We start from the raw sequence: 11,595 nt of genomic DNA on the forward strand, positions 1-11,595 counted from the left end.
ACATTGAAAAGGTATCCAGCTGCATGCCAGTGCAGCTATTGGATAAGGTATGTGTGTGTATATATATAGATTATATATGTATATGTGTATATATTATATAAAAAGATATGCCTCTGCAATGAAAGCTGCAATTACAGTCAAGGCTTCTACATGAGGATAAAATTCTAGCCAAGATGCTGTTTAATTAATGGCTAGGTTTGTTAGCAGGACGATACAGAGAGAGAGAAGCTTCTTAGATTAGACTATGAAAGAACAAATTAGGGTTTTTTTCTTTAGGTTCTCCAAGTATTTAAACCAAGAAACTCTATTATGTAGGTTGTAAAAATAAATTATTTGGTTGAGGAAATCCTTAAAACTGGAGGGCATCATTCTTTGTGGTCTGACAGTATCCTAATACAGCTCCTTGAAGATATTTTAAAAATATGAGCTTTTTACACTAACTGCATGTAAAAACTATTAACACAAGGTGTCACTATGAAGATGATGTGTCTCTGTGATGTTGTAATGGAAACAGTGTTGTGTCTGTGGCTTTAACATAAATCCTACTGCTTAGTGTTTTATTGGTAAGTACTTCTAACACTATTCAGTTCTGGCATTCTTAGGTTTTCACTCCCAAAACCGGTGGAGGTTAATGCTTTCATGAGCTTATATGATGGAAGAACCTCACAGATCATTGTCTCCAAAGCAGACACAGCTAAAAGATACTGCCAGACAAATAATTCACAACATCCCACTGACATGGGATGACATATGCTTTTCAAATCATGCCTAGTATGATACAATGTTTTTATTATCTGCTGATGACCAGGTTAATCTTGTTTAATGATAATGTTTTCCACATGTTCAGTAATTAACTCTGACATAAATAAGAGAGGTAAAAAGGAAGCAAGTGTAGCTACAACGTGACAATAAATACATGTGACATAACACGATGTGCTTCACAAAGGAAAATTAGGGGACAGGGAAGGTAGTACAGCCCTTGTGGTTTCTCCTGTAAGTCTGTACTCCTCGCTAAGTAACACATTTTCATGCTATCGTACTTAATCAGAAACAAACTGCAGTGCTATGAATCACTGCTAAAAGATGACAATTTAGGCCTTTATTTTATGATAAATTTTAATCTTTTGTAAGCTTGTTACTTGTTTTCCCTAGAAAAAGCTTGTTACTCTTTGCATGATAACTATTAAGATTTAAAATTAAAACGCCTTAAACAGATCCATTACCAAGGAACATACATCTACTTCTTACACATTTATGTCTTCAGGTTCACATTTCTGCCATTCCACTTTTTGAGCAGCAAATTATCTTATCCTTTGTTTTTACTCACAATCCGAAAAAACAAAGGATCCCGCCCTGCCTTTCCAACACCCGCGTGTGACGCGGGCTGTTGGATAAGCGAGCTGTGTTTGGGCAGACTGCGCAGCTCAAGCACCGCAGCTCAGCCGCGCCTCTCCCCGTGTCCCAGAGCTCCGGCCCGAGGGGCGGCTCCGGCGCCGCCCCGCCCTCTCCCTGGCGGGCGCAGGCGCGCGATGGGGGCGCGGGCAGTGATGGCGGCGCGGAGCGGGAGCGGGAGCGGGGCCGGGGCGCTGTGCATGGCGCTCCTCTGGCTGTCGGTCGCGCCGCTGCCTCGCGGCGCCTGCGGCTCGGAGCTCCTCGGGCCGGCGGAGCTGCCAAGCGGCGCGGGCCCCGGGGAGCGGTTTAAGATCGAGGGCCGGGCCGTGGTGCCTGGAGTGAAGCCGCAGGACTGGATCGCGGGGGCCCGGGTGCTGGTGGACGGGGAGGAGCACGTCGGCTTCCTGAAGTGAGCGGCGGGCGCGGCGGGGGTCGGGCCCCGCGGGGCGGCCCTGGCCAGGCGGGGGCGGGCGGCAGGCTCGGCCCGGCCCGGCCGTGGTGGGGCGGGAGCGGGGGCGGGGCGGGGCGGCTCCTGCCGGGCACGGCAGTGTTCCGGTCAGCGGCGCACGGTTGTGCGATCGCGGAATCACAGGCTGCCGAGATGGGCTGCTGGAGTTACGCTGGCCCCGTACCTTGTAAGGGACTAGGAACGGCCAGGCCTGCAGTGCTGTAGGTTTTGGCCTCAACCTCCTGCAGGCGTATCCAAACTGATGGCTCAGGCTGCTAGCGTTGTAGCGATCAAAAACATTGGAACAGAGTTATAAGTAAAAACAACTCCAAAACAAAGAAGAACCCCAAACGCGTTTGCACTGTCTGGAGGACAGTGTTTATTCTCAACTTCTCTTGGTGCAAATTCTGCCACTTCGTTTCAAGAACCTTAGCTTTGCTAAGAATTTATGAAATGTTTGTTGCAGTTGTGGTTCTATGTTATAGTACCCATGAAAAACTTTCACTGTACTGCTGAAAGCCAGTTCAAGGGATGACTTTACTGCTTCACACAACATCATGCAAATGCAATTGGAAGTTCTAAAGAATCACATTATCTTATTCAGTCTCAGGTGGTAGTGGGTATATATAAACAAAGGATCTAGAGATTTTAAGACAATGTCCTCAATTAAGAATGTCATAGTTTAAAAAGTAGAAGTTACCAAAACCATTCCAGTTATCAAAATAGGAAAATAATTATGTGGTATAGTAAAGTTGTTTTTCGAGTATTACAAGAGTCGTTCTCTTGTATGAGCATTTTTATAAATCTGATTAGTTTCCTCACTGAAGTAAAAATGGAACTTTTTTCTTCTAAAAAAGGCAGTACTGGATACCAGTATATGAAGTGAGAATTTGCTGTGTCATATGAATACATCTTTAGAAAAAAAATTAGGGGAATTTTATTAAACTGATACTGTAAAGAATGAAAAATTAGAAGGAAATTCCTAGGGAAACATCCTTCTAGCAATTGCAATATAAGATAGTGTAAGCAGTCTTAGTGCTTCAAATCATCACATAAAAGTGGGAAAGTGCTTAATTGATGTGCATCTTTGAAAAACAGCTGGTGTAAAGGACATAAGGACAAAATTCTTTTTGAGAGTTCCCTTTTAAGAGGGTTTATTTATTTGTTTTTCTGATGCACGTTTCTAATGTGTCAGGTTTTATTGTGTTTTTTTCCCTTTGAACAACTTTTTTTTGTCTTAATTTTGAGTCTTATTTTTAGAAGAGAGATCATTGCTGTTGCTTTTAACACTAAGATTTTCTTACTGGAAACTTCTGGATACACATAGGAAGAAAACTTCTGTACTTTTAAGACAACTGGAGCTGAAGCTTTCAAGTATCCTTTTAGTAATTTCACTGAATATTCAAGTTTCATTTTTAAATTAAAAGCCATCTGTATAAAAATCCCTTCTGTGTATATGTTCAGAGCTCTTAGTTTCCTTAGTGTTGTGACTGAATTTTCCGGTGTGGGCTAGTCCTAAAGGGAGCAATTAAAATTAAACCCCTCTATTTCACAACAAAGGCACAAACTACTATTATTGTGCATTGCAAATCTTCCATAATATCAACCCACACTATGTAGGATGTCAGTTTGGGGAGGGGGTTTGCTACCCGCAGAAGTGCTGAAGTAAACTTCATTGTATGTATTTCAGAAGGAGGGAAGAAGATTTAAATTCCTTCTGCTGTTACTTGAATACGTGAAATGTAACTACTTCAGATCTTACTTGGGTTGTTGAATTATTCTTCCAGCAAGACAATAACTTGAGGGCACAACAAAACCTTTAACAAAACTCGTAATTTCTGCTACTGTCGTGGCATATATTGATGATCTGAAGGGGTTTGATATTGTGAGTGCTGAATGATTTAAATTTTTCTTTTGGCCATTGTTATATTAAGATTTATAATATAAAATGATAGTCTTACAACCTCTTTTAAAAAAACAGAAAGCATGCTGTCTTGTATGCTGGAGCATATTGAAATGTAGCGCAACTTACTGTTTTTCAGGACAGATGGAAGTTTTGTGGTTCATGATGTACCTTCAGGATCTTATGTAGTGGAAGTTATATCCCCTGCTCATAAATTTGAGCCCGTGCGAGTTGACATAACTTCAAAAGGCAAAATGAGGTAAGCCTTTCCTGATTTGCTTCTGTGTTGGTGTATTACGTGTTCCTGACAGCACAGTACAAGAATTAATGTAAACAGTGCTGTAGGTCTGATGTTCCATTTCAGAGCATACGTTTTAGCTTCTTTTAACATCACTTCTAGGAGCATGTTTCTTAAAATCCGAAGTCTGATCTCTTTCTTTCTTTCTTTTTATATTTATGGCCTTAAATAAGAGAAAATAGATTTTAAAAGTCTTTCTGTTTACTTTTATTATCTTCTTATGCAGCTATCCTGAAATAAAATCTGGGCATGAATCAGTTATCTGCTTTATCATTTGCCAATACCTTTTTTCCCTTCTTCCGTATTCCATTTCTTTAATAAATGTTCTGTCAGGATTTGGCACAGTGAAACTCCGAAATATTTCTGTTACATTCCCATAGGACACTTGTTACAGTTACTGGTTAATAGTAGTAGTTGCTAGCCTGCAGTATTTCTGTAGCATCGTTATCTTGTTTTTAATGTTATGTCAAGATACGTTGTACCAAACCACTCTTACCTGTACACCTATAGGTGCAAGCTATTCAGAAATACAGAAAAATTATATATCTGATGTAGTAAGGTGATTTTCATTTAAATAAACGTGTTTGTAGTTAATTTTTGTTTGTTCAGGCAGACATAGAGTTTTCTTAACTTCATTATTGTCTTTTACAGTATCTTATAAAAGTTATCATTACATTTTAAAATACAAACATCAGTATAAATACTCCAACAGTATATTTAAGAAAGGTTAAAATTTGAAATCTCACTGAAAATGGTGCTTGTTTAATAACGGAACAATTTGTTTGAGCTTAGGTTTTTTCCAAACTTTATGTAATTTTTATTTTTATAGTTGGTTAGGCAATATCTTACTGGCAACAATATGTAATAAATATGGACAAATAGACACAATAGTGTGTTTAACATCACCCCTAGCACTGTTTGGGTATCTGAAGGCTAGTAAGGTAAGAAATTTGATGTTAAGTAAATCGCTAGGATATGTCTGCAGAGGAAAGTCGCAGTAGGCTTGGCATGTCTGCCAGTCAGACAGGTAGAAACTGTAATGAGGAATACGGCTGAGGAGTCAGAGATGCACGAAAAACTATGATACTTGAGGAAAATGTCAACAGGGCTTTTCTAGGGAACATTCTGCCTTGAAAAATTAATGTAATTCCTAGAAAGAGGAAAAAGAATACTTGATAAGATCTACTTCAAAATCTCAAGTTTTGTAGAAAATATTTAGTCATAAGTTAGGCGGGAAAGACATTCTGTGGATGAGTATTTGATGAACATTTCAGAAGGAATAAACTATTTCTCTTGTAATGAGCAGAAGCCATCTTTGGAGTTGCACCAAGGCAAGTAAATATTCGTTAATCATGAAAAATGGGTCAAGAGTGACAAAGATGGTAGTAACTGAGTAACTATCTAAATACCAGGCCTAAATAAATAATATGAGTGAAGAGCTATGGAAAAACCTGATAAAGTAATGAAGACTGAGATTCAGTATTGATAAATGCAAAGTAATGCACTTAGGCAAAAGGTATTAACTTCACGTACAAATAATTGATCCCTGAGCAAACTGGTTAAACGAGACTATAGTATGCAAAGCTGTATCTGTCTTTATACAGTGTAGTTTTTCTTGTTCATTACCAAGCTGACAAAAAATGGCTTGTTTTTGATTCCATAAAAGATGCTGCTGAGAGGAACTAGTTTCTGAAAAGTGAAGCCTAGCTGACACTGCATAATTTTGTTTTTTAGTCTATTATTAAAACTTTGTTTCGATTTTTTTTAAATCATTTTATTTTGTTAAAGATTCTATGATTATATTTTCAATTACTCACATTTTGCTCATTAGAGCAAGATACGTGAATTACATCAAACCCTCTGAAGTTGTCAGGCTGCCATACCCACTGCAGATGAAATCTTCTGGACCACCTTCATACTTTATAAAGAGAGAATCTTGGGGATGGACAGATTTCCTCATGAACCCTATGGTACGTACAAGCAACACGTAAAGGTTAAAAGTATGCTAAGGATCCAAACAGCTGTTTTTCAGAATACCAAGAATAAAGTAAATGAGAAAAGGTGTACACACTTTGCTCTTCCGAGAGGATTGTTTTTTTTTTTTTCATTTGCATACAAATAGAAAGTTTTTCTGTGACCTCTCCTTCCTTATATACCCACTCTGTGAAAATAGCCTGTAGTCTGCTTCATTTGACAACATGATCTTGTTCTAATAATGTGAAGATCAACATGTTGCAGAATTGTAATTACAACAGTTTTAAGATATAACAACCATTTGCTTTATTGCAATAGATTTTGAAATCGTATTATTTAAAGCACAATACTCCCTTACCAGGTTTCTTTCCTGACAAATGGATTACTGTTACTGGGTTACTGACTCGGAATGCAGTGGTTCTAGAATTTGGCTGTTTAGCTAAAGCTTTATGTTAGTATTTCTGAAAGTGTCTAGAGCAACAGCTAAGCTGAAGAAGTATTTCCTGTTTTCTGTGTAGGTGATGATGATGGTTCTTCCGTTACTGATATTTGTGCTTTTACCTAAAGTTGTCAACACCAGTGATCCTGATATGAGGCGGGTAAGTACGTTCAGTTGATGGTCTCATAGAGACCAAAGATAATGAGATTTTAGGGTACAGAGAAGCAATAAAAACAAAACTGGACTTTTAAAGAGGTCTTAATGGGCATCATTTATTCAGTTAATGCAGTGTTGCTGTTCTAACATTTCCTGACTCATGAATTTGTTGTTAAACAGCACAACACAGAATTAAATTATTTGCCACGACTTTGAGGCTGTTACAGTATGAGTGGTGTTTTCCAGACTTTCTTTAGAGTGATAAATATAATTTGTCAAAGGATTTTTTTTTCTGTAAATTTCCAGTATATTTTTGCACTATATTTAAATCTGCCACTTTATTTTTAGACATCATTTAATAAGTGTGTATTGAGAAGAGTATGATTTGGGGTTCTCTTTCCCATCAGGCTAAAGCACAGTTTACTATGTTAAATCCAGATGTCACAGTAGTGTATATGATACAGAGTCTTAATGTAGTCATTAAATTGCCTGATTTATTGTCCTTTCATCATGCAAAATGCCGAATAGCAGAAGGCTAGGACAAAATGGAGATTCAAGGTGTTTGCTAAATCTTTTCTTATTTTTAGAAGTACTCCTTGTCTGTCATAGGTGGCTGTTTTTTGAGGGCTTGGTTAACTAAAAACTCCTTCTCCCCTAAATGACCACTGTCTTCAGTAGTACTTTATAGGTGTCTGAATCTTTTTTTTTATATACGTAATACCTATAAAAAGCATATCAGAGCTATGTAATGCTATTTTGGCTGTAATTTTCATTAAAAACCAGATACAAATATATGCTAGATATACATAGCATGTTCTTCAAACCAAGCTGAACTCTGGAAGTTGAATTTAAAAAAAAATCACTTATTCCTTACTTTTTTCACTGGCCTGACACTGCTTACAGGCAGGCTGTTCTGATGGTAATACCATCAGAACTTCTGATGATTTAGTTCTTATTAGCTGACCAATATGACTTGTTAAGGAGAAATTTTAAGTTGAAGGAATTTTGCTTGTAATTTAAATTATCTTTAAAGAGTAGGAAAAGGGAGTTTTTAAAAACTCAGTTGTAGTGGTATTCTCTAGATGACCATGTATTAAGTTGTTAAGTGTATATCCAAATTCCATTTGTTTTTGGAGTGTATGGAGCTTGTATAATATTTTTCAAGTTAACTTGTTTTTTATTTATGGAATCAGCACAGTACTAGTCTGTATAGAAAGTTAATGATTTAGTGACTGCCTGTTGTGGAGGCTTTAAGTGTAGATGTAGTGTGGATGCAATAGTAACAAAGTCTAGCAAAATGCCCTGAAATATATCATTCTGAATGGTAACTAGAAGAGCAAGGTGACAATCCCACATTAAATTGGCAATTGCTGTAAGTGTTATCCCATTGTGGATGTGCAGTTAAGCTGTTGTATGCACTTCAGGGGTGGTTTGTTTTGAAACATGCTAATTCATCTCATAGAATCACTACGCTAAATTCTAAAGTTACATTAAGCTTACCTGGATATATGGTCTCATTAAAATCCTTATTTTTGTGAAGCAAAGAAAACTCAGGTGCTGTACTGTAATACCTTAATGTCAGAAAGTAGGGCAATGAAAATATCTAATCCCTTCAAACAGCAACAAATTTAATGCTAAAATTTGTTAGATTTAGCATAAATGATACTAATTTGAAAACATCAAAGTGTGAATCTATGAAAGCACAGGTCTGAAAATCTAAACAAAAGCTTAAATTTTAAAATGGAGGAAAGTAGTGCTGAAAATAAATAATGACATTTTTTCTTTAAGATTGTTTTTTATCAGATGTTTGCCCTGTAAGACTGCTTAAGACATGGTTACCATTTTCCATACACCAGTGCTTTTAGTTTTGGGGTTTTATGTTTCTGTATGTAGCTGGGTGTTTGGCTGTGCTTGCATGAAAATATATAGCAATATGTACCTTGGAGGACTACAAACAGTGAAACAGTATTTTGGGAAAATTTGAAATCTTTCTGATACAATCAACTGATGCCTTAACTACAGCCAGAATTGTTACAAGCTATTAAGATTTTCTGATTTTTGCATGCAGGAAATGGAGCAATCAATGAACATGTTGAATTCCAACCATGAGCTGCCAGATGTGTCTGAATTCATGACAAGACTTTTCTCTTCAAAATCTTCCAGCAAGTCTGGTGGTAGCAACAGTAAAGCAGGGAAAAGTAGTTCTGGAAAGAGGAGGTAGTTGAGTCCTCAGTTTGCACAACTGTTTGTTATGTGCTGTCGTGTTTATTTGTCCTGAAAGATCAAAAAACCACTACTGTAAACTTTAACCAGGCAGAAAATCAGTATGCTACAATTGTAGTTTGTAGCTTTTTTTTAGACTGTTATAAGCTGTTTTGTACTTGACAGTAAGCAAAAGAGGACATGGCTTCAATAATGTATCTGTATAAAGTTACTGATTATACTGAATTAACTATATTGTTCTGTAGAGAATTAAAATAAATTATATGATGTGCTTCACAGTAATGAATGTCTTAAGACAATGTATAAAAATATTTCAAAGATAATACAAGTGGAGTTCAGTCTTAAGATGTCTTTAATGTTTTACACTTCCTTGAGTTCTGAAATGAACAAATCACCCTTTCAAAATTGAGTTGTGGGTTTACTAAGCAGTTTGCTGTATCAGCTTGTCAGGTGTTACATATAAAATAATTTTATGTTGTTTACTGCCTACACAGTTTACACAACCACACAGTGGGTAAGGTTGGAAGGGACCACAGTGGGTCATTGGGTCCAAGCTCCCTGCTCAAGCAAGGTTGTCCTGGAGCACATGGCACAGAGTTGCATCCAAATAGTTCTTGAATATCTCTAGTGAAGGAGACTCCACAACCTCTCTGGGTAATCTTTAGTTCAAAGACTTTCCACTTTGTATTGCCCAGTTTTATTCTGATCTACTTTCTGCTAAAAACTCTTCGGGAGGAAAAAAGAGCAAAGTATCCTTCATGAGAAAGTCTTTTAAGCTGTCAAGTTAATTACGAATCAAGGTATCTATATAACATGATGAATGTTTATATCTTGGATCTTTTCTTTCTAAATCAGATGTATCATTTCTGCAACATTTTTGCTTCTTACTGTTTTCTGCGTGCTGTGCTTTCATCTTATTGGTGGTATGATTTGAGGCCAAGTACAGAATTTTAAATGACTTGAAAATTAAATCATTTTAAAATGAAAGAAAAGAACTAAAAGTGTAGTAGGAAGATAAATCCCACTCATCTTTTAAATTATATTTCAAAGTATATGGCTGTTACTAAGTATGCTGAGTCACTGGCAAAACTTTGTTCTTGAGCATGCCTGTGTGTTACGCAGTATCTTTTCAAGCTACCTGGTAACTTCAGAGAACAGTTGAAACAATTGATTGTTTTCCACTAGCTGAACATTTGCAAATTACAGTGACATCAGTACCTTTCAAACCACATTAGCAGTGTTCAGGGTGTGCCAGCCATTCTGGGGCTGGATCAGGGGCTCCGTGGGGTGTGGTGTGGGCAATGCTCACTGGTGTGCCAGTGACTGACAGCTGCTCTGGGACTGCTCAAGGAGACTCCAAGGGGCTGGGGTATGGGACAGGACACTATTCCACCTTCTTGAAATTCGACCTATTCCCCCCACCCATTCCCCACACACTTGACTAAGTCCAAGCCAATAATTAATATAATAATCCAGTGTCTCACAACCGTCCATAAATATTTTTTATTCAGCATAAATGCTGTTCTCTTCCATTTTTACAATTGCTGACTTCTTAGGTAACAGTACTGTGCAGTGTCAGTAATGTATATCTGATTCCCAAAATGGGTTTAACATTTAACATTCACCTACAGTACACCCATGATGATGATGACAGTACACCTGAAGCGAAATCAATTCTAATACATTTATTTGTTGTGCCAAACACTTAGAAGAGGTATAAATTTTCTTAGAATACATACTTAGAAGTATGCTGTGAAACATAAAAGCTGCAAAAGAATAAGTACTCATTCACAGGATTAAGGCAACTTTTAAGATGTTGGAGAAGAAATAACCCAATGATTTTGTGGACAACGAAGACTTCAGTCTTTGCACAGTAAGCTGCACAGTTTTGCTCCCTTTTTATTTTGCTTGAATGGTCTTTTTGTTTCATGTACTAAGTAAATATATTCAATGGTGACAAGAGAATATTTGGATAGTCTTGCTGAAAGGATTTACTGAAATGAATGTCACATTGCCTTGGTGGGGAAAAACAAGCAAGCAAACAACCTCTTTCAGAGTACCTCGCTGAAAAATTTTTTATGAAAAACAGGGAGCAGTCTTTTGAAGATGGAGCATTTAGCATTGTTACTATGCTATCCTGAAAGTACAAGCCACAAGTCACTTTTGTTTAACAGCAATTGGAATGACAATTGCATTAACTTGTTTTAAGCACAGTTTGTTTGGTAGTTAATAATCATAGTGATGCATTTTTCCATGTTAGGTAGGACCAGCAATATTTCTGCCTTCTTTCATTGTGTCTGTTCACATTCTTGATTTGTCTTCAAGGGAGAATGGAGATTTCAGGCCATGAAAAGATGAAAGTCTTTGTTAAATGTTCAGAGTAAAAAAGTTGACAGGAATTGTAAAGATCCTAGTAAAACTTTTAAAGGAGCATATGGAATATTAAACACTTCTCTTTTTCTTAGAACTTATATAAAAAGGTCCAGGCAGTTTCTTTGGGCATCAGGATCAGATGCAGTGTACCTCTCCCTTGCCTTCCTCCACAGAAAATTCTCCCCGACTCTCAGAAACCTGTTATCTGAAAAATCCAAGCCCAAAAATCTTGTTACCTAATGTTATTACCTGAATCTTATACTTTATTCACCTCCTTTTCAGACACCTTTGTGATAAAGTAATTTGTAGAAGTCTGTTATTCTGCTGAATTAATGCTAGTTACAACGGTACCATTTTTTTATTTTGTTTTATTTTAGAGCTGGAATCTG

At 37.2% G+C, this 11,595-nt stretch overlaps 1 protein-coding gene across 1 annotated transcript; it reads left to right on the forward strand.

The window, feature by feature from the left end:
- The first annotated feature begins 1,514 nt into the window (after positions 1-1,514).
- Positions 1,515-9,156, forward strand: EMC7 (ER membrane protein complex subunit 7). Its single transcript, XM_032689827.1, has 5 exons — positions 1,515-1,801; positions 3,883-4,002; positions 5,873-6,011; positions 6,534-6,614; positions 8,679-9,156. Exons 1-5 carry the CDS (start codon positions 1,530-1,532, stop codon positions 8,829-8,831), a joined length of 765 nt encoding a protein of 254 aa, XP_032545718.1. The 5' UTR covers positions 1,515-1,529; the 3' UTR covers positions 8,832-9,156.
- Positions 9,157-11,595: the final 2,439 nt, after the last annotated feature.

This window comes from Chiroxiphia lanceolata, chromosome 6 (genome assembly GCF_009829145.1).
Source record: "Chiroxiphia lanceolata isolate bChiLan1 chromosome 6, bChiLan1.pri, whole genome shotgun sequence".
NCBI classification, from domain to species: domain Eukaryota; kingdom Metazoa; phylum Chordata; class Aves; order Passeriformes; family Pipridae; genus Chiroxiphia; species Chiroxiphia lanceolata.